At 49.3% G+C, this 27567-nt stretch overlaps 3 protein-coding genes across 5 annotated transcripts in view; 2 read left to right on the top strand and 1 right to left on the bottom strand.

Annotated features, from left to right (window-relative positions):
* Positions 1-1735: 1735 nt before the first annotated feature.
* ABCF2 (ATP binding cassette subfamily F member 2) lies at positions 1736-12332 on the bottom strand. Of its 2 annotated transcripts, XM_088519955.1 has the most exons (15): positions 12259-12332; positions 11924-12090; positions 9460-9672; positions 8099-8281; positions 7597-7768; positions 7366-7461; positions 6160-6262; positions 5977-6072; positions 5750-5869; positions 5115-5204; positions 4754-4864; positions 4434-4496; positions 3870-3998; positions 3074-3277; positions 1736-2344 (listed from the first exon to the last, which is right to left on the bottom strand). In XM_088519955.1, the coding sequence occupies exons 2-15, from the start codon at positions 12075-12077 to the stop codon at positions 2207-2209; spliced, it is 1872 nt and encodes a 623-aa protein (XP_088376081.1). In that variant the 5' UTR covers positions 12078-12090; positions 12259-12332; the 3' UTR covers positions 1736-2206. The 2 variants fall into 2 exon arrangements, with proteins under 2 accessions (XP_088376081.1, XP_088376082.1); XM_088519956.1 differs by lacking the exon at positions 12259-12332 and having other exon boundaries at positions 11924-12177.
* A 503-nt stretch (positions 12333-12835) lies between these two features.
* On the top strand, positions 12836-16555 carry CHPF2 (chondroitin polymerizing factor 2). The gene is made up of 4 exons (XM_088519954.1): positions 12836-13143; positions 13722-14286; positions 14721-14903; positions 15168-16555. The coding sequence occupies exons 1-4, from the start codon at positions 12872-12874 to the stop codon at positions 16428-16430; spliced, it is 2283 nt and encodes a 760-aa protein (XP_088376080.1). The 5' UTR covers positions 12836-12871; the 3' UTR covers positions 16431-16555.
* Positions 16556-22252: 5697 nt separating this feature from the next.
* SMARCD3 (SWI/SNF related BAF chromatin remodeling complex subunit D3) overlaps positions 22253-27567 on the top strand; it is an 80740-nt gene continuing 75425 nt past the window's right edge. The window contains exons 1-2 of one of the 2 annotated variants that reach the window (XM_088519960.1): positions 22253-22287; positions 24492-24685. The gene's annotated coding sequence lies outside the window, so the exon portion shown is untranslated. Of the gene's footprint in view, positions 22288-24360; positions 24686-27567 lie in introns of those variants that run through there. The other variant, XM_088519959.1, reaches the window with a different exon arrangement.

Below are 27567 nucleotides of genomic sequence, written 5' to 3'. Positions count from 1 at the left end.
CTTGAGTGGTGAAGGAGCCGTTGGGTCTTACAAACAGTGTTTCTCCTTAGCTGCAGCAGTGACTGGCACTGCAGTTATAAACACAAGGCCTCTGTCTTTTCCTAACACTGTTCACTTTAGGAGGTACTAACAATGTGTCTAGTTACAAGGAAGCGCTGAGCAGTGATCGGGTAACCAGCACTAAATGCAGGTGGTCATCATACAGCAAGGAGAAAGGTTCATCCACTGAGCAGCATAGTCAAACCTCGTCCCAGATTTGGAGAATTACCACTCTGTTCATACTTTTACACACAGCTGTTTTAATGGATTGCAGGAACTGGAGGCTGTCCATTCTGGAAGCTGGATGCTTGGCTTAACTTGTTGCTCTTTTCACAGTATATGGGTGAACTCTCAACACAACAAAGGCTGAGAGTCCCACAGCCCTGTGCAGACAACAGCATACGTCACTTTTGGCTGTAGCTCACTTCTGGACTATGAAGAACAGTAGCAGAGTAGAGGCTCTAACCTCTAATCTCTTTCACAGAGCTCACCCTCCGAGGAGCTAAGGAACACTTTTCATCACCATTTGTCTAGCTCTAAGTCTGTTTTTGTGTACAACTAGATAAGTCCTAGCTGAGACAGTGTAAGATGCAGCTGCTCTGGCTGATGGTTGCCTTTTCCACAGCAATCAGTAATGCAGGACACACATCTGCCATAGCTGCTTCAGTGCAGTCTAACAAACTGTCACCACAGATCAAGTTTAAATCAAGGCTGAAACTCTCCCTGCTTAAGCATGCAGGCATGTGCATTACCATGTACTGACCTGCCCTCCTAACCACTCTCTCTGGTGTAGGGAACTAACACCTTAAGCAGTAACAGCCATGTTTAATTTGAAGGGGAACAGAAAACTCCTACTGTGGTATCTGTCAAAGCAGTCCACAACTTGAATGGTTCCTTTGGAAAAAAAAAAACAAGGAAGTATTCTGCTGAAAGTCAGAGCCACAAATAATTGGCACTCAAGTACTCCAAGAAAGTACAGCTGCATTTTGTCCTGTGCTTCTATAAATGCTTTGCGCTTTGTCTTGCTTTTCTATATACATGTACTGTTGGAACATGGCAGCGGCTTATATGAACTTTTCAGGTGACCAGTGTAACCATTCTCATATGCTAAAAGTAATTAAAATGAAAAACTGTGATCATAAGTATTTTGGTCTTGCTACTTTTTTTTTGAAGTAACTTTCATTTAAAAATACAGGAAAAATGTATTTTATTCAAGAAATTACTTAAGTTTCAAGCTTCTGTGGCACAAGGTGAGGTTTAAGCACCAACTTTTATAAAAATTTGGTATTAAGAGCAAAAATAAATATTAAAATAACTTTGTTTAGTTTTGCTCAAACGTGCAAGGATCAATTAACTAATTTATAGTCCAAACATCCAAACACCATATTAGACCCATATAAACAGAAGTGAAGAGTATATACCTCAGCTGCCCTGTTGCAGAGAACATACCCTTTCACTCCCTATTTCTACTTTTGAATCCTCAGAACCATTTAGAGATGTATCTGATAAATAAATAAGAGTGGCTTGGTCCCTTTTTTCACCAGTTGGAAAAAAAACACCCTAAGGGAGCGCCCTACCTCCTTACACACACACACACACACACACACACACACACACACACACACACACACACTCAACACTCGCTAATTTGCCCCACCATGCCCCGAAAACTAGTACAGCTCACAAAACAAGAGGAGACTGTTCTTCCCTCTTTATTGACTGGATTCTCAGGCAGATCTGTTAATTACACTGTTAAATAATAGTTAAAAACAAACCAAGGCCAGAGAAGTTTGAAGTGAAGTATCTAAACGGAAGCAGAAATTGGGAAGGAGAAGGTGAGAAAAGCTGGGCTGGGGTCTCCACTACAGCATCACTGCAATCCAGACAGCCAATGGCCACTGCAAAGACCCCAGGCCATTAGATTCCAAGGCCTGGCTCTAGATGGGACATCATCTAAATATGGAAGTGTTGCCCAAATGTAGCCAGATTAGGAGAGGAGATCCGTCCAGATGTACAGCGCAAGGCAAGTCAGGGGGAAGCAGTATTGCAGCAATCCTAGAACATAGCCACAGAGATAGCAGCAGAGTCCCATTCCAGTCGGCAGGTGGGAGGTCACATTGGCCACTGTCAGTCTCCACAGAGAACACCTCGCCGACTGCTCTAGAGCTCACACATTGTGGGTCTTTTTGGTGAGCTGCGGATCCTCATCCACCAGCTTTGACTTGAGATGTTCCTTGTAGGCGAGAATGTCTCCTTGCCACTTTGTGATTGTCTGCTTCTCACAGACCCAGATCTCCTGTGCAACCTGAAAACACACAAGGAGAGGAGGGAGGAGAGGTCTATAGTACAGTATTTCATAACATTATCAAAGTGATAAAATTAATCAACATCTACCCTCTACCAGCTGGTAATGAAGTAGTTTAACAATTTTCACGCATTAAACTGTCAAATAGAAGTATCTTACACAGTGTTTTCTAAACAATTTACACTTCAAGATTTTAGAACCAACAATCTTTGACCCCTCAACATTTCCTTTTCATTCATGAACTAAGAGAAAAAACAATCCTTTCTTTCCAGATTGGGAATTGAAAAGGTAGTTCTTGAGCTGAACTGCTTGCACAGAAAAATAAAATTCTCTCTGAATTTGCAGAAAAAAACACAGTTGGAAAACCAGTATCTGACATTTCCATGTATGTGGAACCAAGAACAAATTTCCTTACCTCGGCAGACTCAGTCACAGAAAATTCTGGTAGAACTAATCCAGCACCATTTAAAAAAATCTAATTAAAAGCTCCACAGTGTGTCACGATTTGTACTAAACTTATTCTTAGCTTTTTAGTTTATATTAAAGTGATTTTTTTCTAGACTACATAACCACTCAGCACGAACACAGCAGAGAAACCATATCCAACGATTTTTGCTTCACACACTGTTTGGGAGTCAGTTAGAGCAAATCAGTTGAAAACAGCTCATTTCAGTGTCTCTGTTCAGAAGGGGCTAGAAGTGTTTTGCCAAAATTCACTACCCTCCTTACCTGCTGGATGAGCCTGAAGTCATGGCTGACAAGCATCATTCCTCCTTCAAATTCATTGATAGCATCTGCCAGAGCATCTATTGTTTCTATGTCCAAATGGTTGGTGGGTTCATCCAGGAAAAGCATGTGAGGATTCTGCCAGGCCAGCCATGCAAAGCACACACGACACTTCTGCCCATCTGAGAGGTTCCGAATGGGGCTCACCTGGGAAGCACAGACACTGTTCACAGCCCTGCAGGTATCCGTATAGTACCAGTCCCTACATTACAGCACTGACCACAAAATACTCAAGATTTCCACCTGTTTGCAGCAGCTACAAGACACAAGGGACCAATTCTGAAGGTACCAATGGAGAAGAACAGTACAAAAATCAAGGTTGAATCGCAGAATGTATATGTGTATGTGTGATGCATGGGAGCATGTCACATCTTGACATACAGCATCACTGGAGAACCTGTCCTCTTGTCTGAGCCAGGTAGTCCCCTCTCCTAGTTAAAAATCTATTCTGGCAATTCTGCCTGGCATTTATCACAGAAAGAGAGACAAGCAAAAGTTGAAGTTTCTGGAAGTCACTCATTCCAACACACACATTGGCGCAACACAAGAAAAGGTCCTACAAACAATGTTTTATACCCAATTTTAAATGAGGAGATGAAGAAAGCGTTTAGAAGCTGCACTGTGCAGTGCACTGTGCAGTGCCACATGTTGTGTCACATTGTCAGACATCAGTAGAGCAATAGAAAACGTGGCAGCTTCCCGAATGAGCAAAAAGCTAACTCCAATAGGTCATGCTCACCTGCTGCTTCCCTGTTAGACCGTATCTGCCAATGATTTTTCTCATCTCCTCTTTTTCCTTGATCTCTGGGTAGCATTTCATCATGTACTCCAAGGGTGAGAGGTCCAAGTCCAACTGCTCTTGCAAGTGCTGACAGAGAAGAAAAGCAAGCTTCAGGCTATGCAGGCCACCTGCCCCATGACTGAGAGCACCTCCCTACTTACATCTCTGATACCAGCTGAACAGCCAAAAAGAAGAGATGGCAATTCCACCCCCAGTAAATCCACTGTGCTGAGCTATGAGGTAAGGAGTCTCCATTTCAGGGTGCTGCTTCACAATAGCAAGCTCATTCAGCACTAATCACAGGGTACTCTCTCCCACAAAAGGCAAGAGGCTAAACAGAAAGGACATAGCAAACCTCTTTTCAAGGGAGGGGCTTTGGCCAGACAGAGAACAGTTGTTTCTCTTGACTCTGGGAACAGCGACAGCAGTGAGAGAAGCTTAAGCGGAAATGGAAGGGCAGGGTTCCTCTTGGCAGCTTTTTGCTCAGTATTTCATGTGCCTAGTGTCAACTGCATAGAGTACCTGGTGGTATCTGCCGATCTTCACATGTGAGTGCTTGCGAATCATCCCATCTGTGGGCAGCAGCTAGAAGGGGGAAGATAAAAGCATTTCACCATGAAACTGCTCCTTCTGTGGTACACAAGAACAAACTGACACCAGCCATTCTTCCCCAGCACAGAAGTAGTAATCTGAAAAGCTGATGTGAGAGAAAAGTCCTGTACTGCAGTGAGACCTTAGATTTCCAAGGCCTGATTGGGGTGCTTTGGCAAATTAGCACAGCCTCCCTGGAGGCTGCCCCAACACTAAAAGCACAGAACAGTTAGAAAGCGCAAGGAGCATACTTCTCCTGTGAGCAGTTTGAGCAGTGTTGACTTTCCAGCTCCATTGGGTCCAACGAGAGCTACACGGGTGTCCAAGTCGATCCCAAACTCCAGGTTATTATAAATCCACGCCTGCAAAATACAAAGATTATGACACATATTATGTCTTTCCACTATGACCCAGAATATCCATGCTGTACCTGAAAAGCTCTGTCCCAGCTGACTCAGTATGAACACTATCAAAAAGTTTAATTTACTAGTAATATGCTGCAACCTGATCAAATTGCTTAGTCAAAAGCATCTGAAAACAAGACAGAGACAGAAGTAATCTCCATACAGTCCATGCAAGAGTGAGGCATTGCTGCACATGCCACGTACTCACCCCATCCTTGGTGTATTTAAAGCTGACATTCTGCACCATAATGACAGGAGGGGGGATTTTCCCACATGGCGGGAAATAGAATGACAAAGTCTGTAACACAGAATATCCACTTGTTAGACAACCTGTGGTACAAAACAGCCCTGTTACACCAGGATAACTGTGCTGCACTACAGTCATCTGTAGACCAAAGCTCCAGCCTGACAATTTAAGAGGCCCTCCAGCAACTCATTCAGATTTACTCTGAGTAGTTGTTTGCAAACCTGTTTACTGCCTAATGATCCCATATTTCTCTCCCCTTGATGCATATGCAGATTTATCCTCTTCAAACAAGGAGTGGTTCTTCTCTGAGCATCTTCCCCATATTCTCCCATTTTTAAACGTTCACTTCCGTGTCTGCAAAATGCCCCTATTTGTGTGACAAATCTCCTTCTCTTCCTTGGAAGATTAAGACTCTTCTTTCTATTCTTCAACCTTTCGCTATCCTCACTGCAGTCACCCTTCTAGCATTACGAAGGGCATCCCATTCTTGCTTCTGCATCTATCAATCATTCTTGCTGTCAGCTAAAGCTTATGTTACTCATTCAGCCCATGTTTACAATTCTGATCTCCAAACACAATATCATGTCTCATCTTACCTTATCATTGACCACTCTCTCCGTTAGGCCAGAAGCCATCATTTTTTGAAGGGTTTTCTCTTTGCTCTGGGCTTGCCGGGCCAGTTTGGCACTGCCGTGACCAAATCGTGCAATGTAGTTCTGCAACAAAACACGAGTTAGCCTGAAAGTCACAGTGACAAGGTTGAGGAGGTACAGGGTCGCTCACATGTATGGTCAGAAAGATGTTCAGGCAGCTACGCAGATACCTTCATGTGGGCAATCTGATCTTGCTCCCAGTGGAAACGCTTCATTTGATTTTCCTCTAGCTCCAAGCGGGTCTTTACATACTGATCATAATTTCCCTAGAGAAAGAGACCATAGAAACATCAGATATGTCTGAGAGTTCACCTCCTCTGTTTTTGCTGGTTGTCCGTGTGCCATTCACTCACTGTGTAGTACTTCAGTTTGCGGTTGTGCATATGGATGATGTTGGTACAGACACCATTCAAGAAATCCTGGGAGTGGGATATCAGCACAAGGATCCGCTTGAACCTGTGGCACCATATAAGCTGTTAGAGACAAAGCCAGGTAAAGGCTTCTTGCTTGGCCTCCCTGACAGTGGCAAAGGATTGACATTTACAAGAATTGTCTTGTCTACAGCCAGATTAGGAACAAAGATAACAGTCTTGGAGATACTGTGGGAAGTCTGGAGTAAAGAAGCTATACACAGCTGCAGAGGACAATCATGATTTGGCCATGACAGTCTTCACCATATAGGGGTCCCAGTCTTCATAAACACTCAAGACCTGGCTATCTGTGCAATGGTTTACAACTGCTGTTGACACAGGACTCACGCTGATGTCACACTCATTAGAAGTTCCAACCTCTGCTGCTTACCTTCACCTCACTAGACCCTATTGGTCTCTTAGGCACAATATGCATAGCCCTACTCCAAATCTGTAAAATGACTGTTTAATGTCTCACCAGAAGAGAGAGGTTCAAATTACTTTCCCAAAACACCTGACCGAGAAAACAAGCATGCAAAAGTTTAAGCTGATGCAGCTAGTGGAATAGGCTTTTCATTTGCAGAGGTTTTCTCAAATGCTTGCATCCAGCCCTTTTAACCGCCAACCCAGAAAACCTAAACTTCATAACAATTCCTGAACCTTTGGCCCAAAGTATTACTACTTTAACATTATTTACTAAAATGCTTTTCTGACATAGTAGAAACAGATGAAGCTAACAGACTCACATACTCCAGTTCTGCAAAAATTGAGGAACAATATGCAGAAAAGTGAGCAGGCAGTCTGGTCTTCTGTAAAGTTCACACTGCTGGTACAGCATGCAGGGCTGCTACTGGGGCTGCTGGGTCCCCTCCAGCTTTCAGAAGGAGTTTCTCCAGTGAATACAGACCAGTATTTCTCCTTTCTTCACTAAAAGAGTGTCAGGAGCTTATTTTCTATTTGATACCCTTGCATCAAAAACCCTTCTGTAGAAACATGTAGTGGTCAGCACAGGAAGACATCACTGGCACAGCAACATAGTCATGCAGCCACCAGCACAACAGACAGTTATTCCCATGGTGCTTGCTTGCTGACGAGCTCCTCCTGCAGGGACGCACAACCCGCGGAACCCATGAACTCCTTCATGCTTACGTTTTCAGCTCTTCCTCCAACCACACACAGGCATCCAAGTCAAGGTGGTTTGTGGGCTCATCTAGCAGCAGCATGAATGGCCGAATGAACAGGGCTCTGTGAGGCGAGAAGAGATGACAGGGTACAGTAAATGCAGGCACTCAGAGTCTCCCTGCTCTTCTCCAAGTTCCTGGAAAGAGTCAGGAGCAGACAGGCATTCTCCCAGGAGGAAGTCGGCAGTACACTACTCACCTAGCAAGTGCCACCCTCATTCGCCAGCCACCACTAAAGTCCTTCAGCTTCTTCCTCTGCATGGCTGGAGTGAACCCCAAGCCATGCAGGATACGGGAGGCCCGTGCTTCTGCCTTGTCAGCATCCAATTCCTCCAGACGTTCATACAACTCCATGAGCTTTTCACACTCCGCTGAAAGATAGCCTGCCTGTCAGTACTTCTACCAATAAAGGGCTCTCAACTGCAGGCCCCAGCTGGGAAAACTCATGGTCTGTCTGCTTCACTACTCAGCCTCCTCTACTCCCAGGTCTAAGAGACTCCCTAAGTTGTTGCATGGGATAATTTCACCTAAAGAGGAGATGGAATCCTACAGGACTCTTCAACTAGTACAGGGCAGCTGGGAGAAAGAGGTACTGTGACATGCAAAACCTCTGCCAGGGAACCCAAATGAGGCTTTTTCTTGACTGAGATGGGAAAGTAGAGGAAATGTCCCTTGCCCACAGGGAATCTCAGGAGCTTTACCGTCTTCATGAGCCAGACGCTCTGCTTCTCGTTCTAACATGGCCCTCTCCGTATCCACCTCCATCACACATTGTAGAGGGGTCTTGTCACTGGGCGGCATCTCTCGGGTCAGGTGGTAGATGTCAATGTGCTCTGGGATGGGGACTTCTCGTTTCCCAATAGCTGACAAGAGCATGGATTTCCCTGTGTGCAGACAGATGCTCCAAAATTATTCACTGGGTTCAAGAAGATTCAAGGTAACAAAGCAACGCATGAATACAGACAGGTCTCACAGATTCACTCCCTCACCAAAGAAAACCTTGGAAGGTTCTTGGAAGCCAGAAGAACTAGAACCTACTGCCTCATTGCAATAGGCTGCCCTCCCAGCTCAAGATCACCAAGGACAGGACTGAGACATGAAGAAGCTCCTGAAAAGCAGTGAATTTCAGTTCCTACTCAGCTTTGGGGAGTTTTATCTCTGTTGTACATTTCCTACTGCCTAATACCTCCTACAGGAAGATATAATGTCAGGCTCTAAAAACTCCTCCTAATGCAAGAGGAAGCAATGTGTTCACCACTAGAGAACTTAAGTATTTGTCTTAAAGTTAAGTTAGCTGATCCGTCTTACTAGCTCCTCTTCAAATACACCCATATTCTGCAACTCTCCAGGTACAACAGTGTCGCCTTCTCCAAGGATTGGGATCGATGAAGTTGTTTTCCCATTCAGGCAAAACTACGTATTCCATATTTCTCTGCAAGCTTTTTTTTTTTTTTTTTTCTTCCCCCAACCGGTAGCATTTGCATTAGTGACACTGCTAAAAAAAAAAAAAAAAAAAAAAAAAAGTAAAAAAATAATAAAAACCCTGCAAACAGGTATCAGATGCCAGGCCTTTTTTCCTGCTCTCCACAGGAACAAATCAAAAATATTTAGAGCTACAAAGATGATCAGGGAACTGGAATGTATTTCCTATGAGGAGAAGCTGAGAGAGCTGGGCCTGTTCAGCCTAAAGAAGAGAAGGCTGAGAGGGGATCTTATCAGTGTGTATAAATATTGTGAAGGTGTCAAAAGGATGGGGCCAGGCTCTCCTCAGCAGTGCCTAGCGACAGGAGACAAGAGGCAACGGCACAAACTGAAGCACAAGAAGCTCCGCCTGAATTTTGAGGAAAGGCCTAGTTCAAAGCCAGACTGCAATATCATACTCCTCATAGCAACCCCTCTTTCTGTGTGGGGAGGCAGGCAGGGCAGTCATCATGCCCCAGGCCTGTCTATCAACCTTTTCTCTGTTTTCTAGCATTTACCATCTCCACCTACCCAGCTTTTCAGCACCACCGAGGCTTCTCTGAGCTCCAAAACACCCATTCCACCAGGCCCTGCAGCTCACCAATGCCGTTGAGGCCGATGAGGCCGTAGCGCCTCCCTGAGTTCAGCTCCAGCTTTGTATCGCTCAGCAGCTCCTGGCCGTGGAAGGTCAGCGAGAGATTAATGATGTGCACATCAGTGCTGTTGGGATGGGAGGCCAGAACTCCTGTCACCGCACGGGCAGCAGCTTTCTTCAACTCAAAGTCCTCCAGTTCCTTTGTAAGAGCATCCACCTCTGCATGCAGGGACAAACCAAAATGTTACTAATTTACAGTCACAAGCGAAGCCAGAGCCCCTATCTTGATATTCTGACAGGCCCAGGACCCCTGGAAACAAACTCTACTTTCCCACTTCTACAGAAACATTAAGGAAGCCCAAAAGTTTTTAGGATGCTTTTCCTTCTTTTTTCTTCAGCTCAGCAGATGGTTATATATGGTCTAAGAGCAGTTTTCACCTAATCTATAAATAAAGGCTGACCATTAGAAGCAGCTGCCAGAAGAGTTTGCCTGTTGCCAGAGCACAAGAGGACTACCACTCTCCGCAGGAAGGCCTGGCATGGGGGAGCTAAGCAGTGCTGCTTCTTAAGGAAAAGCACTGGCATAAGGTGAATTTAGCTAGGAAACAAGTGACAGGAAAGAACAGAGAAGCGGCACTCGGAAAACCCTTGTCAATTATCAAGAAGCAACTGGCTCCCTCTTCATCTCCTCCTACAGCTTGAGCAGACATTTCCTGCCCTGCTGATCTTCTTCTGTCCTGAAACTCTGAGTTATAATCTGACTTTCATTCTTTGGGGAGATCCTGCCATTTAAAGAGAGAAATGCCCTTGGGCATCTTAGCCAGCTCCAGCTTCTCAGAGCAGAGACTTGTTCACATCTTGGGGTTCAGATCAGTGGGTGATACCAGCCTGGCTGTAAAAACCTAATTCCTAACAAAACCAGCCAAACAGTAAAGTTACTATCACCTTGTGGGAAGGCAAGGAGGAGCTGCAGACCATGCTGACACGGGCCCCCTTTAACAGATCTTGCAATGTACACAGAGCACTTGCATAAACAAGAAACCAGATGAGCGACAAGAGAGGCACGGAAGTTTTCTGTGATGTCCAGCTATTTCTCAAGGAGCTGCCAGGGCAGAGTATGCATTTAGTGACCCACTTACCCTGCCGTCCAATTCCCACAGCGGTGTAGCAGCCTCATCGAGCATGCCCAACGACCCTGCAGCCAGGCCAAGGCCAAGCAGTGGCCCTGGGCCCAGCGCCTGCTGCGGCAACCTGAGCCACCTGCACCTGCTCTATTGCGTTAGCCCATAGCAATGCGCCCGCCGCTGCAGAGAGCGCTGCCGGCCTCGCCAGGCTGGGCCAGACTGGGAGCAGGACCTCGGCGGGCCGGGCCGGGCCGGGCTCGGCGGCCCCAGCCCCGACCCCACGTGGCGACCGCGGCGCACCGGGCCCGGCCCAGCCCCAACCCCGCCCACCCGGGCTGCGTCTTCCAGGCTCTACCAATAAGAGGACAGCATGCAAAATGGCGGGGAGAGCGCGCGGCGATTGGCTGCGACGCGCGGAGGCGCCGGGCCGGAGCGGGAGGCCCTGGGGCCGGCGGGCAGCCCGGCCTAGCTGAGTCCCGCTCGGCCCGGCCGAGTCCCGCTCAGCCCCGCCACACGGCAGAACTGCGCTCAATCCCGCCGCAGCCGGGAGTCCCCAGAGCGCAGAGGCTGCAGAGGTCGGGGAGCTCCGGTGGGAGGACCCGGCACTTCCCATCCCGAGCACTCACGGCCTCTTAGAGACAAATAACACAACGAGGAGAGACCTGGGGTCTTTGCTGCTGGGAAATGAACTCCTGGGCAAGCAGCTCAGGAGCAATAGGGACTAAAAATGAACTCTCTCCCCTGAACCTTTCCCTTGCCGGTTTCTTTTGGGACGACCAAAATCTGTTGACAAAGTTTCTCTCATTAAGCTTTCCAGGCTCCGAGGCTTGGCAAGCCAGAGCTGCCACAGAAAAGCAGCTGCACAGGGATCCACAGTGGTATCAGGCTGACAACGAGAGCGGAGCGCTGAGGCACTGTGGTGGCTCCTGCAGCAGAGTCGTGGCAGGGCATCAAGCGCCAGTAAGTCAGGGCAGTATCTGCAAGGGGAATGGCTCCACTGGCACTGCCTACTCTTATTCCACAGGCTTCAGGGAGGACAGCGGGCACCTTGATCACCAGCTAGTGAACACCATCTCGCAGGGCACAGGGTCCTGCCAGCTGCCAGGAGGTAGCACCCTAATGGGAGAGGCAGCAGCTGGACCAGCCCAGCACGGCCCTGTGCCCACCTGTAACTTTATCCAAGGAGCAATGAACGTCCTAGTCTTCTAACCAGGCACCCCCGAGGCTGCCCAGCCAAGCCAGACAAGGACGCGCTGCCACATGGCTTCCGAGGGGAGCGAGCGCTGCCACCGCCGGCGCCCGGCCCAGCGCGGCAGTCCTGGCCCGGCGCCGCGGGCCACGCTCACCTGGCGCCGTCGTTCCGTTGGCCTCCGGGGACCGCACGTCCTGCGGCTCCGGGCCCGCATCGCCGTTCTCCTCCGCGGCTCGACGGGGCCGCTGTCGGGCCTTGGCCGCCTCCTTCTTCTTGGCCGCCTTTTTCTTGGCCAGGTCCGAGGGCATGGCGGGACGGCGGCTGCGGGACGAGAAGGGCCGTTAGGCCGCGCCGCCCGCCGCTCCCCGCCCCGGCAGCGCTGCGCTGAGCGGCCCAGAGCACGCGGCGCCCCGGACCCGGACGCAGTCCCGGCTGAGACCGACACCCGACACCTTCCCCCCTCCCGGCCCGGCGCGCACGGCCCCTCACCGGCGGCTCCGCGCCTTCCTTCTGTCGCAACAGGACAGCTGCTACCGCGTGCGCACGCTCCACCCCCTCCGCAGCGGTGGCCAATAGCGGCGCGGAACGTCACCCACGCCGGGGCCCTGACGTCATTCTGGGAAACAGAGTCCCGGCTCACTCCCTGCTCTCAGCGGGCAGCGAGCGCGTGCGGCCAGGGCACTGCAAGTCCCGGCGTGCACCGCGTCGCGCGCGGGGGGCGCGGCCTACTTGCGTCACGGGCGAGCGCGCGCAGGGTTGGGGGGGGAGGGGGCCCTTGCACCATAGAGGTGATGGGCGCCAGGGGGTAGAGCGGCGGTACCATCGAGCCGCAGGGGAAGCGGAAGCGCGCGCGGGCGGCGATGAGGCGCCTGATGTGGCAGCGGCGGCAGCGCGGCCGGGCGGGAGGCGCAGTCCCCTCCCGCGGCGCCGGCACGGAGCCTGCGTCCGCCGCCCGCGTCCGCCGCTCGCTGCCCGCCCCACCGCGGCGGCCCTGAGGCGCCGCTGCCTCGCACCGGCCATGCACCCCTGGCACCGGCTGCCCGCGCCTCGCCGCGGTGCTGCGGGCAGTCCCCGGCCGTAGCGGGCCTGGCCCAGCTCCGCCATGCGGCTGGCCGCGCTGCTGGCCGCACTGCGGCCCGCGTTGCCTCTGCTGCTGGGCCTGTCGCTGGGCTGCAGCCTGAGCCTGCTGCGCGCTGCCTGGGGCCGGGCCGACGGCCAGGGCGGCTGCCCCGGCGCGGGCCGCGAGGGGCTGCCCGGCGGCGGAGCGCGGCCCGAGGTGCAGCGTGAGGCACCAGGCCCGGAGCGCGAGGAGTTCAGGCCGCGGATCGTGCCCTATGCCCGGGACCCCAGCAAACCGCACAGGAAGGTACTCAGGTGAGAACGCGTTCCTGCCCTAGGGCCCCGGCAGGCAGGGGATGGGCAGGGAATGACCGTTTGGAGCATCCCTGGCTGCCCTGAAGGAAATCCTGGAAGCAGGATATGCCGAAGAGGATGTGGTAAACACTGTACATGGGCATGACAGAAGTTATCACAACCAATCCCTTACAGGCAAGGAAACTTACTCCTTCTTTTATTGCCTGTGTGCAACAAGCTTTGAAGAAGGATTTGATATGTTCCAATTAATCTATTGATTAGCGAAATTCTGAATGGTTAATAAAAATGTGTATAACTTAATAGTGGTTTGCTCCAAATTATTATTTTAAGGCTTACACTTGCACAGATTTCTATCTTGGATGGATTATGTGAATATTCTTGAAGGTAGCAAGTAATTTTATCAAATGGAATTTTTACAAATGAGGCTCATTCTAAGGCTCTAGACTTAGGTTTAACTGTTTTAACCATTGGCGAACTTAGGAGGAGTTTTTGTTTGCTGGAGTCACCATGAGCCTGGAAAGCAATCCTGGTTTTTGTCATCCAGCTGTTTACGATGTAGGCCTATCCTTCCATTACAGAACTCGCTACATCCAGACAGAACTGGGATTTCATGAGAGACTCTTTGTGGCCGTGCTGACCTCCAAAGCCACCCTGAACACCTTGGCAGTGGCCGTGAACAAGACGGTGGCCCATCACTTCCCCCGCCTGCTCTACTTCACGGGGCTGCGCAGTGCCAAGGTGCCCCATGGGATGGTGCTCGTGGCCCATGGGGACGAGCGTCCTATCTGGCTGATGTATGAGACCATGCATTACATCCACCAACATTTCGGTTCTGACTATGACTGGTTCTACATCATGCAGGATGACACTTACACGCAGGCAGAACAGGTCAAGGCTCTGGTGATGCACCTGAGTATTAACCAAGACGTCTACCTGGGCCGAGCAGAGGAGTTCATTGGTGGAGATGAGCAGGCCCGCTACTGCCATGGTGGCTTTGGCTACCTGCTTTCCCGTAGCCTGCTGCTTAAGCTCCATCAGCACTTGGACAGTTGCCGCAATGAGATCCTCAGTGTGCGCCCAGATGAGTGGCTGGGACGTTGCATTATTGATTTCCTTGGCATCACTTGTATTTCTCAGCTCCAGGTACTAACCCCCTTTCCAGGGTTTTGTGTTTGCTACGTGTGACAAAGCATATGTCCTTATAGTCCCTGCTGCTCCATAGATGGGCTTTCTGTGAACCTCTACTGTGATGCACAGGGTGGGGAGTGGCCACATGGGGTGACAGTGTGGTGCAGGACTGTAACCTAAGTGGAGAGGTTGGTGTCCATTTCTCTTGCAGCCTACTGGCAAATGATCATCCTGGGTGTTAGGAGACAGTTGGCATAAAGAGCATGTTGGTACCAAGATGCAGAAAAACCATGTAGCGGTTGCACATGCAGTGGGTGGGCAGCCCACTGTATGTTAGACCCTGGATGTTGCAGCCGGCAGAGAGGGGTGGATGCATGCCTGACATGAAGAAAGGCTTCACTGTGAAATCTACAGTTCCAGGCCAGTTTTGTGACTCTTGTCCACTGCAGGGCCAGCACTATCACACCTATGAATTGGCCCAAAATGCCAAGCCAGAAAAGGAGGATGAAGAGGAGTTCCAAGCAGCTCTTGCTGTGCACCCTGTTTCCGACGTGACTCTCATGTATCGGCTGCACAAGCACTTCAGCAGGATCCAGCTGGACAGAGCCTACCAGGAGATTCAGGAGCTCCAGGTATGTGGGTGAGGGATATCAATGGATGCTCTTGGGCCAGACAGGATTTCCTTATGTTCAGCTTTGTGAGAGGGCATTGCTGCTTCTGTTGCATGTGTTACTGTGAGCCAGGGAGAAGCAGCATGTCTGACACAACTGTATCCAAAGCTGCTGATGTGCTGCTCTTGGGACACAGTTCTAGGTGGTGAGGCAGGTCTGTGTCAGACATGGACTAGGCCTCTGGAGAAAGTGGCAGTGATCTGTACGGGTTCTCTCTTGGTGCAGATGCAGATCAGGAACCTGACATCACTGACCCCTGCAGGCGAGGCAGGCCTGACGTGGCCTGTGGGTATTAATGCCCCATTTCTTCCCACGTCCCGTTTTGAGGTAATCAGCTGGGACTACTTCACTGAGCAGCACCTCTTCTCCTGTCCTGACGGTTCCCCAAAGTGTGAGCTCTCTGGAGCAAGCAAAGCAGACGTCAGTGACATCATTGAGTCAGCCCTCGAGCAGCTCAACAGCCGCTACCAGCCTCTGCTCCGCTTCAGCAAGCGGCAGTTGCTGAATGGCTATCGGCGCTTTGACCCCACGCGGGGCATGGAGTATACACTGGATCTCCTGCTGGAGGCAGCAACCCAAAAGGGTCACACTCATGTCCTGGTCAAACGAGTGAGCTTGGTGCGTCCCCTAAGTAAGGTTGAAATCATTCCCATGCCGTATGTAACAGAGGCCACACGGGTGCAGCTGGTGCTTCCCTTGACCGTGCAGGACCTGGATTTTGTGGCAAACTTCCTGGATATGTTTGCTATGAACACTCTGGACACCCACGATAATGCCTTGCTGACCTTGCTTTTTATCTATCATCCCTATGATGCCCAGCGAGTCAGCCAGGTAGATGTTTTTGCTGGAGTCAAAGCTATGGTGGGAGAGCTGGAGAAACGCTATGCAGAAGTTAAAATTCCCTGGATTAGTGTTAAAACTGAGGTGCCATCTCAAGTGAAACTCATGGATATAGTGTCAAAGAAGCACCCTGTGGACACCCTGTTCTTCTTAGCCAGTGTCTGGACAGAAATCAACATGGAGTTCTTGAACCGTTGCCGCATGAATACTATCAGCAACTGGCAAGTCTTTTTTCCAGTGCACTTCCAAGAGTTCAACCCTACACTGGTGTACCGTGGTGAGCAAGCTGCTTCCTCTAGCACCGACTTCCTGAGGGATGGTCATTTTGATAGACATTCCTTTGCCGAGGCCTGCTTCTATAACTCCGACTATATGACAGCACGTACCAAGCTAGCAGCTGACATCCTAGACCAGGATGAGGTGCTGGAGAGCATGGAGGTATTCGATGTCTTCCTCCACTATTCTGGTCTGCACCTATTTCGGGCTGTGGAACCAGGGCTAGTGCAGAAATACGCACTGAGGAGCTGCAATCCACGACTGAGTGAGGAGCTGTACCATCGCTGTATGCTCAGCAACCTGGAGGGACTTGCATCCCGCTCACATTTAGCCATGGCCCTCTTTGAGCAGGAACAGGCCAACAGTACTTGAGAGAAACATCATGAGCATTTTAGCACCTTAACACTTGGCACTTTCCACCCTCTTCCCAGCCTGGCTGTGGAAGAAGGGCATGATGGGTCAAGGGAAGACTTCCACAGCCTTGCTCTGAGGCACAGAATGAGCCGCGGAGAGAGGCTGCTTGTTTTTTAAAAAATAAATAAATGATTCTTTCCAAGCAGACTAATGTGATTATTTGCAAGTTGTATAGATGTTGTACTTACAGGGCTTCAGTCTGGGATGAAGGATGTAAAGCAAATGCAGAGTCCAACTGACTTTAAAACACCCAATACTGCTGGGCAGTGCAGAGAGGCAGTGAATTAGATGCTTTTTTTACTGGAACAAGACCAGCTTGGCTGTGCTACAGTCAGCACTGTCCTTGTATCCTCTTGTGTACTTGTGTCTCTGTGCACTCCTAAAACTGTGGCTGGTGTGGTTTGCTGCTGGACAGAACTGTTCCCTGCACTTTCCCTTTGCTATGTTTGACTTCTCTGCAACGGCAGAACATCCCTTCTGTGTAATGCAGGAAGGGAAAGGAAGCGCAAGTTCCCTTTGGTGTGTATCAAACTTTCTTCAGTTAGCTTAACAGCACAGTATTGTAATACCTTGTATGCCCTAGAGAGGAACTAGGTGTTCTCTGAAGGTCCACCAAAACTAGTCTTAGATTCTGCACCTGGAGCAAAGTTTTATACTTGCAAAGGAAAAATGTGTCACTTCATCTTCCAGTTAGTTAAATCTGCTAGTCATGCTATCTGCTTAACAGTTCGGTTTCAACTTGATTACCTGATTTTCTTGATTACCTGTTGAGTCTCTCTACACTTACTGAACTTTAAAGCTGTGAGCTTGTGCAAACATTTCAAAGGATGCAAAATTCTTTAGTTATCCCATGCGTTTCAGCTGTGCTCCTGATTCTGCCTAACTTCAATGTATGGGGTTTTAGGACCAACAGGTATATCCATGGGCTTGCTGCATGCCTGTCAGTGGAAGTAGGCAGCCGTTGGTTTATCTTCAGCAGCTGTCAGTCCCACTTGACTTGAGTTTTCATGTAGTCTATGTTAAATAGGTGAAAACCTAATGTTAGACTGTAAGCAACTGAAATTGGAAATGCTAACTTATAATTTACTGTAACTGGCATTACTGTCTAACTAATAATAGTCAAGGTTGCTGTTCAGCAAATAGGAATTGGCAGAATTTCATTTCAGTCTTTAAATTGCACATTGCTTTAAGGACGATCATAGGGCCATTGTAGACTTGAAAATCATTTGATTTAGGGGCAATGCTCTAACTTTCAGAAAGCTTTATAACTTCAAATCTCTCAAGTGAGGATGGGTTGGCATATCAAGAAGTGCCATTTGTTTGATATAAGCACTTCCAATTAGATCCTTGGGAGGATGGTTCTCCACCCAGTGTTGTTCTACACTTCAATTTATGATCTGAAAGCACGTGCAAGATTTCTACTGATAAAATCTTCAAGGCATACGAATGATTGAAGCAGAAAACAGCAATCAAGATGAGATAACCCCAGAGAGCCCTCTGTAGCAGGGTAGGCCAAATGCTTTTTCTTTCAAAACAGCCAAGTGCAAGCTTTCATACCCGGAGAAAGTGAAGACATGCTGCTCTGCCAAAGAGGACTACATTATAAATAAAAGTCTGAATAGAACTTGACCATGTTAATGTGAAAATAGCTTAATCTGACCTGCACCAGAGCTACAAGTCCCAGAAGCTTACACTTAAGGTTAAGGCATGAGATAATCTATACAGGTAGACACACTGTTGATCGGAGAGACCAATAAGGCTCCTGGTAGCCTAGCTCTTGTTGAAGGCTTAAAACAAGTAAACAGAAATGACAAAAGGTTAACATTTTGTTTTCTGATGGTTGGAAAAATATTTTGCAATGTGAGATGCAGAACTCTACTTAGAAAGAAGGTTCTGAGGTGATCCTTGCTGGTTGAGGAGCATTGGGTTAGGAATTATTTAGGCAAACATAAATCTATGGGCCCAGATGGGATGCAGCCATGACTGCTGAGAGAACTGGCGGGGGTTATTGCTCAGACGCTCTCCATCATCTTCGAGAGGTCGTGGAGAGCAGGGGAGGTGCCTGAGGACTGAAAGAAACCAATGTCACACCAGTCTTCAAAAAGGGCAAGAGGGAGGACCTGGGAAATTACAGGCCGGTCAGCCTCGCCTCCATCCCTGGAAAGGTGATAGAGCAGCTCGTCCTAGAGACCATCTCCAGGCATGTGAAGGAAAAGAAGGTGATTGGGAGTAGTCAGCATGGATTCACCAAGGGGAATTCGTGTTTGACGAACCTGAGAGCCTTCTATGATGGGGATGACTGGCTGGATGGATGATGGGAGAGCCATAGATGTTGTATACCTTGACTTCAGCAAGAGTTTTGACACCGTCTCCCATAACCTACTCATAGGAAAGCTCTGGAAGTGTGGACTGGATGAGTGGACAGGGAGGTGCATTGAAAGCTGGTTGGATTGCAGAGCCCAGAGGGTGGTGATAAACAGGGCCAGATCTAGCTGGAGTCCTGTGGCCAGTGGTGTCCCACAGGAGTCAGTACTGGGCCCAGCACTGTTCAGCTTGCTCATCAGTGAATTGGACGAGGGCACAGAGAGCACCATGAAGAGGGATTTGGGAGTCCTGGTTGACAACAAGTTAACCATGAGTCAGCAATGTGCCCTCGTGGCCAAGAAGGCCAAGGGGATCCTGGCTGCATCAGGAGGAGAGTTGCCAGCAGGTCAAGGGAGGGGATCCTGCCCCTTTGCTCAGCTCTGGTGAGGCTGCACCTGGAGTACTGGGTGCAGTTCTGGGCTCCCCAGTACAAAAGGGACATGAAACTTCTGGAGAGGGTCCAGCATAGAGCAACGAAAATGATGAAGGGACTGGAGCATCTATTGTATGAGGAAGGACTAAGCGAGTGGGGCCTGTTCAGCCTGGACAAGATTGAGAGGAGATCTGATCAACATGTACAAGTACTTTAGGAGTGAATGTAGGGAGGATGGGGCCAAACTCTTCTCATTGGTGGCCAGTGATAGGACAAGGGGTTATGGGTACAAGTTCAAACACAGTTAGGTCCATCTCCATATCAGGAAGACATGTGAGGGTGCCAGAGCCCTGGAACAGGCTGCCCAGAGAGGTTGTGGAGTCTCCTTCTCTGGGGATCTTCAAAACCCACCCAGATGCGACCCTGTGCCATGTGTTCTAGGCATCCCTGCTTGAGCAGGGGGGCCAGATTAGATGATCTCTAGAGGTTCCTTCCAACCTTAACCCCATTCTGTGATTCTGTGATTTGATTACAGTGTATAAGTACAATCATCAAAGATACTGGATTCCACAGAGCTTTTTAATCAGGTGGATAAAAGGCATAAGAACAATAACACCAAAATTAACCACTTTAAACTGCAACAGGTATTTCCCAATGAAAACAAACACGTTTAAGTGATTAGCCACTGAAATTACAGAGCAGTAGAAGTCATAATTTATTTAGTTTGTGTTACCGAAGGTGCATGTGAAATGACTTGTCATACAGAGGTAGGCAAACTGGATGGTCCCTTGAGGCCTTAAATTTCATTACTGTGAATACATAGTGAATCAAAGTTGCAAAAAGAGAAACCTGAAAAAGGCTATTAAATGCAAAGTCAAAGCCACTGCTTCCATCACTGGAGGTTGCTGAATCACAAACACCATGAGCCAGGAGGACATTCAGGGAAGTATCATTATATGTCTGCTTTATTTTCATTATCTGTTTCTAGGCGTTCAGTGTTGGCACAGTCAAAAAGTGAGTCAGATGGGCTTATGATTTGACCTTGAACCACCATTTTTATGTCACCAACACAAAAGGATCTTTTTCAAATACATGCTCCAGTTCAGCGAGAACTGGTGGACTTGGTACGAGGATCATGATACAGAATCCTTGGTCTGTACAAATAGCCCAGGAAGACAAATCGCCTTGTCATCTTTGGCCTTATAAAGCTGAAAGGACACAATGCCTTTTTAGTAGTTTACTGTCTTCAGCTGTGATTACTCTGTTGTGTTCCAGGTTTGCTTATTCCTGTGTGTACTTAACTTTCTTCAGGCTCCATGTATTCTTGGATATATTTCTTTCTCTTCCATAAATTGGGTGTGGTGCTTGGTCCTCTGAATGTCCTGGACAGCTTGCTTACCCTACTGGAATAGTGTTTGCTGATCAGAGAGAAATGCGAGATTGCAAACTCAAAGTGTATGATCAGTTTTCTCCCCAGCTCTGGGATGCAGATGGTGTGTGTCTTCAAAGTGAGGGGGATGTGCAGCTGCTTTCATTTGGACAACTCCCCTTCTCCTCCTGTCGCCATGCTCGGCGGGTGAGCTGTGTGTGCACAGTCCACTGGACAGCTGTGCATATCGCTGCCACAGCTGCTGGGAGCTGGATTTGGTCACTCCAAAGTGGTGCACAGCAAACTGCTGGCACTCAAGAAAGAGAAGGGAGAGCAGGCTCCTGAGAGCAACGGTGACCCTCTTGTCCACAGGGAAAAGGCATGACAGGCTGCCCACAGACTAACCCACAGGTGCGCATTTCTCAAGGAAAATGAAGCATCTTTCTCAGTAGATTCCTCCATTCTTCACTACAGAATGTAGACTTGCTTTCAGGAGAATTTGCTGGCTGCTATCTGCCTTGAGCAATACTTACACACCTATCATAAGTCATGTCGTATGTACTCCTCTGCTGCTTTTCCTCACTCCTTCCCTTAACTCTTCCTTCTAAGTCACCATTTTATCCTTCACTCTTTCCAATGCTTCCTCAACCTCCTCCAGATCATTCTTTGAAAATGGACTTCATAAATGTCTTCCACTGGATATTCACTAAATCATTTTCCTTTCCTTTTTCTGTTACTAACTAGGGCCCTATGAGGCACTGTATGGGGCCCACTACTTCACCAGCTCCCGATCCCATGTCCCAACCAGACCCCATATCCTCACCAGCTCTCCCAGAACGGACTGGGTTCCTGCGAGAGGGCCACCCATGACAGACCTAGAACAGAAGTTCTAGGCACAGACCCGTTTAGTCGGGAATAGGGCTCCTCCCGAGCTCTGCTCCGCTCCAGAATGCTGGTGGTTCTGGATCCCACCACACAGCGAGGCCGGAGGCAGCGCAGGTGGTCCCTGCCGGGGCGCTGTAGGCCCCGCCTGCCCCCGCTTCGTCCCTTCGTCCCCGGCAGCCCCGCGGGTGCCCGAGCAGGCGGGCCGGGGTCTTACGGAGGGCTCGGGCCAGCCCAGATGACAGCGAGGCGGGCGGGGGCGATGAGGGAGCTGAGGCGGCAGCGGACGCTGGGCGGGGGGCGCTGCCGGGGAACGTGGGGGGAAGGTGCTGAGGCGGCGGGGGGCGCCGAGGGCGGGGAAGGCGCCGAGGAGGCGCGGGCGCCGAGGGCGGGAAGGCGCTGAGGTGATGGGGAAGGCGCTGGGGCCGCGGCCTCGGCTGGGTGGATGAGCGGAGCGGGGGGAAGGCGCGAGGCACTGGGGGCGCTGAAGCGGAGGGGGGCGCTGCGGGGATGGGCGGCGGGGGGAATGTGCCCGAGCTGGGGGCGCTGAGGCGGCCGCGCCGCCCCGCAGCCCGGCGGCGGGCGCAGGGACCGCGCAGCCGGCACCCCGCGGACTCGCCGTGCCGGGACTCCCCCGAGCCCTGCCCTCACCCTCACGCTCCGCGGCGCGGCGGGCGGCCCGGCGCGGCCCCCGCGCGGCGCGCACCTCGCAGACGCCCCTGCGCCGCTCTCCGCAGCGCCGCGCAGGCGCCCCGCGCCCGGCGCTGGGACGACGGCGGCGGCGCGAGCGGGAGAGCGGCGCGGCGGGGAGGAGCGCGGACGGGACGGTGAGCCTGCCCCGGGCCGCGGAGCCGGCCCTGCCCGCGGCCGCAGCCCCGCCCCGCGGGCCGCGGCGCCCCGCGCTGCCCCCCGCCCCTCGCCGCGCGGCGCTGGGCTCGGCCCGCGGGGGCGGCCGGGAGGGGGCGCCGCTCGCGCCCCGGCCGCCGCGGGGTCCCGGCCCAGGTGCCCCGCAGAGCGGGTCCCAGCGAGCGGGTCCCGCCTCCGGCACCGTGTCCGGGCTGGCAGCGGCCCCCGCAGCGCGGCGTCCTACGGGCTCCCGGAGCCGCCCGGCTGCGGCGTCTCTGCGAGGCGCGGTCCATCTGTCCTGGCACCTGTGAGCTGCCCCATGCGGATGAACGCAGGGCCAGACGCGCAGTCCCGGGGCTCCCCATGTGCCAGAGGGGCTGATCCACATCTGTGGGAGACTAGTGCTCCCCATGGCGCTGAGACAGTCTCCTCACGCTCCTGCCTGCACAGAGCCACCCCTGGCTCTACTTAGGCTGCCGGCGGCTGCTCCTCCATCCCCCAGGGTCTCCGGCATGCTCTCCATCCATGATGCACAGAGAGAGCCTGTGTCAGGCTGCTGCTGCGGAAGACTCCAGTGGAAATGGGCCATCAGGCTGAGGAGGGAGCACTGCTAGCACCGACTGGGGCACTTGTGCACTGTACTGGTGTCCTCTCAGTAGTCACCTCTGACCCCTGGAGTTAGTTCATTGCCTGCTGATAATTCTAGAGCCTTCCTGGGTGAGACCAGCCTCTCTGCCGTAGTTAGGAAAAGCCTCAGCAGAGGCCAAGATTCCCAGCACTGCCCTGGGATGCCGGGTGACTTTGAGCATCTCTCACCTTAAACAAATGGACAACTCACCACTATGTGTTCCCAGAACTTCCTTGCAGAAGAGACCAACTTCACCCCTGCAATGGACAAGCTGCCTTGCTGCCTCCCTTGTGGGAGGCTGTTGTCCTGCTTGGGAATGTTCTTTCCTATACCTTGTGTTCTGCTGTACCTTGCTCTCCTGGCCCAACGCTTCTCACCTATGCTGCCCACATTGCTGTGCTCTGCATCAGCGACTGCTTTCCTGGGCACTCCTTCCTTGACTTCATCTCTCTTTTAGCACAGTTCATTGTGCTCTTCTTCCTGCCCTTTGTTTTTGCCTTGTTTTGATCCTGTTGGACTCAGGGCCTGTTACTGTCTGGTAGAGTTGTCTCTTTTATGTGGACCAGTACTGCCTAGGCTGGCACTGTAATGCTTGTATTGCCCTTTCTTACCTATCTGTTCTTTGAACATCTGCCTCTGACCTTCTGACTGGCGTGAGCTTACACCTGTGAATGCTGTGAACACTGGTGCTCACATATGTTCTGCTGTGGCGCTTCATTCCTTCATCAACTACAGCAGAGCGCTGTCAAAGAAGCAGAGCTCTGTAGACACAGGTGCTGCTGGCTCAACTGTGCCAAGGAGCACCTGCCTTTTCCTTCTTACCCTGTCTAAACTTCCCTGGGACTTGTCATGAATATGCAGCTGCATAAGCTACATAACTGCACACAGGATCTGTGTGATCTCCCAGTCTACAATGTTCCCACCAGACTTTCAGGGCAGCCAACAGTGCTGCTAAAATGTGGAGGTATGGTGATACCCTTTAAAGATTTCTTTTTTGAAGAATGAAAGCAAGCAGACTTGGTTAAATTCCTGAACTAGCCTGCTTTTGCAAGGGTCATAGGAGAGGTCGAACAGTAGAAATATAACTGAGAAATAAAACCAAAATATATCTTCTGTGTGATAACATATCTTGCTTCTCAGTTAGACTAGAGGGTCTCCAGAAGTCCCTTCCAACTTTAACTATTTTGTGAATATATAAGTTTTATTAGAGTGTGTTTCCATTTACAGAAATAAACAGGCATTGTATTTTCTTCATGTTTTATAAGCTCCTGCATATACAAGCTGGTTCCAGTCTAAAAGTTGAGTACCGTGTCTTGGCAACATGGATGTGCATCCATCTGCAATTTTTTTTTTATGTAGAGAAGTCTTTAATCATTGTGTCATGTGCAACTTTTCTTTCTTGCTCATTCTCGCTCTCCTCTTTTTTTTTTTTCTTTTTTTTTCTCCTTTTCAATTGTGCAACTTGCGAAGTGTCACATGGGTTGGTACTATATTGGCAAGTTTTACTGATATTGAGTATTGCTTCTTTCATACTCAGTATGTACTTTCTTATTTCAGAGCTGGATCCAGATGCATCCTGAGACTGCTGTGTTAGAGCTGTTCCTGCTTCAGTTCAATTAGAATATCTCCTGCTAACTCATCATGACATAATATCTGGTCTCCCGCTCCATCCTGCTGGATAAGTTTCCTGTTTTCTCTTGGTCCATATACATGTGACTCCAGGCGTTCATCATCTGCCTAGTGTGGTGCAGGTAGGTTTAGCCCTTTGAGAAGTGACTTCTTCTAGGTGGGAGGAAGGTGTTGGTCACTTTTATTGGGATTGGATAATGTTTAGCTTTGGATGTCTGGGAAATATTGGCATTGTGAGACCTGGCTGCTTCCTGGCTGTAACTGATCTTGTCGTGTCCTTTTTCTTTCACTAGGCCTGCTACTTCTGTGTGCCAGAAGTGTGTGCAGTCAGGGAGAGAGCCCACTCAGGCAAGCAGGCTAGCTCAGGGAGAGCAAGGGGAGGGAATGCAGTAGCTCAGAGTAAGCCTGATAAAGGAAAGAATGAAATTTTGCAGAAATTCACGTTCCACTGGCTAAGAGTGTGATTAGTTCTTACTGAGCACTATTCATTTGTGAGTTACCATGCTTCTTACAGCAGGTTTAAGTTAACAGAGTTAGCTCTTTCCAGCTCCAATGCCTGCTGACGTTTGATGGGTCTTGGTCATTTCTGTGATGAAAACACTCAAATCTGCTATTCTCTATTTCTTACTATTAGTTCCTCTGTCCCTGTTGCTTTCCCTGCTGAATACACAGCTGCATCCACCTATCTTTTCTCAGTCAATACACAGTATGTCTGTAAGGGATATCTTTCCCACAGTTGAAGTGGTGCATTTTTGCTGTTTAGAACCTGCACAGGTCATTTCACTGGTTAAGTAAATGGTCTGGTAGAAGAATGCAGTCCATTTTGGATTGGAAATAGTATAGGTTATAACCTTTCTGATTTTAAGAAATGTTAGCCCTGCATTTGCTGTCTGGTGTGGCTTGTTACAAACATGTTGCTTAGTGCACTGCAGCATAGTTAAGAACTTTGCCTAGTGCCTGCTATATGTGGCTTTTCACTTCAGGCTGAGCTAAGTAAAGTATGTCACAGATAGATTGCAGTACCAACTTACTAATTATGACTTATATGAACATAAGGACTCTTGTTATACTGAATCAGACCAAAGTATCTGGTTTTGAACTAGTGGCTAAAAGAAACTTTTAGACCATCTATCTGACACCTATATTTTTAAGGCACTAATTGCCTTACCGTTGTGAGCCCAATAACTTAGATCTTTCAGAAAGACAATATGCAATTTGCCTCAGCAGTTTGGCAAGGTACGGTAAACTAAAAATAGGATTACTGCCGGTAGAGTCCTCATCACTGGAGATTTTAGGAACTTAGAGAAACATCTGTGAAGAATGATTTAGGCAGGTCCAAACTGTCTTGGGACAAGGAAGGATAGGAGGATTTTCTAATGACCACGCTCGCCTCTCTCTTTGGTGTTGTAGGCATCTTGTTTGTGACAGCCAGGCTGTCCTAAATGCACAGGACGAAGGCTCTCCTAGAAGTGCCTTCCAAGAGTGCAGGTTTTCTTCTGTGCTCTTAACTGGCACATTACATGGTAACGCTTTGTACTGCTGTTTCTCTGGAGCAAGCTTTTGTCCACTCTGTCTCATGTTCTGTTTTTTTCTAATTTAATTAAAAAGCTTTTTTGTTGTTGTTTTGCTTGTACTTAGTATTTTTTGAGTATGTTGTACATACATGGAATATACTTAAACATCATAATCGTGTCAACACCAGACATTAGGTTTTGTTCATTAAACATGTTCACATATTCACATGATTTTTTCACAACTTTAATGGACAGTATTTTTCAGACATCTGAATTGCTTTCTTGGCTCTTTTGTAAATTGTACATGGCAGAACTTCATTCAGTATTCAAACGTGGATTTCAGTAGTGCATATAAAATATATATAAACCATATAAAGACAATCATCCTGCTATTCCTATTTGCTTATCTGTCCAAGAGCTGCTTTGGCTTCTGGAGCCTTAGTGTGGCACAGGTAAATCAGATGGAGCTGTTTTCCCTATTTCAATTGGGAATTGGGAGCTGTGGTCCCTATTTCAATTTCAGAATTTCTGCTTTTCAAGATATGATCTCTTGCTTTATGGGGATGTTCTCTGTGCTTTGTTGCCATATTGATCTTTGCATTTAAAAACACACTTTGTTTAAATGTATCCATCTTAATATGATGCCTTCATGTATTGATATGACAGTTCTGCCATGCACTCCATTTTATGAGAGGTGACTTTGAATTCATTTCTAGGCTCTGAATGATGCTGTTGAAGGTTGTTGGACTAATTACCATCCTTGTAAATGCACCTTCATTTTTAACAGTTTCTCCATTGGCATCTGCTGTTTGACTCATGCCACCAAACTGGGTGCTTTATTTATATGTCATAACACTTATTTATAATCAGAAGACAATAGTCCAATCTCCAGCCACCTCCCAGAACAGTCTTTCAAATCCCTCATGATTAATGCAAGACAATAAGCTGCCCTCACAAAAGGTTCCTGGTAGTTCCCAGTGTTTGCATCTGTTCGGTGGTCTTTGTTCTTTCCAGGCAATTTGTTCTTGTTAAATTTAATATTACAGTTCTGTATATTATTGTACTAAAGTAAATGTCTAGGCCGAGGTTTGTAAGTAACATTGGTGCCATCTTTGTACCTGGGAGTCCAGGTCTAGCTTCAGAAAAGCAAGCTGGTGGCCCTTCCAGGAATGCTGTCACGGGGTCTGCCTGGGGTCTAGGAGCGTGCGTAGACCAGCTTGAGCCCGAGGCAGTGAGGAAGAACCTGTGAGATACCTACTTTCATAACAGTTCCGTGGGCTGCCTGGTACCCCACTCCCTGCTGCTGAAGCACGTGGCATGTCCCACATGTAAAGATCTTACTGTGTGGCTCATGTTGAGGAAAACCAAGGGCTCCTAGCTGAGGTGGTTCTTCTCTGCATCTTCCAAGTCTCATGTCAAAGCCTATGCCTTGGTAGTGCCTCAGATTAACTATACTGAATGACAAAGCTTTTCTTGCTTTCAAATTTGTT

This window comes from Tinamus guttatus, unplaced genomic scaffold, assembly GCF_059628265.1.
Source record: "Tinamus guttatus ecotype Peru unplaced genomic scaffold, ASM5962826v1 Tinamus_guttatus_pri_ptg000078l, whole genome shotgun sequence".
NCBI lineage: Eukaryota > Metazoa > Chordata > Aves > Tinamiformes > Tinamidae > Tinamus > Tinamus guttatus.
This window is presented reverse-complemented; position numbering and strand designations above follow the sequence as displayed.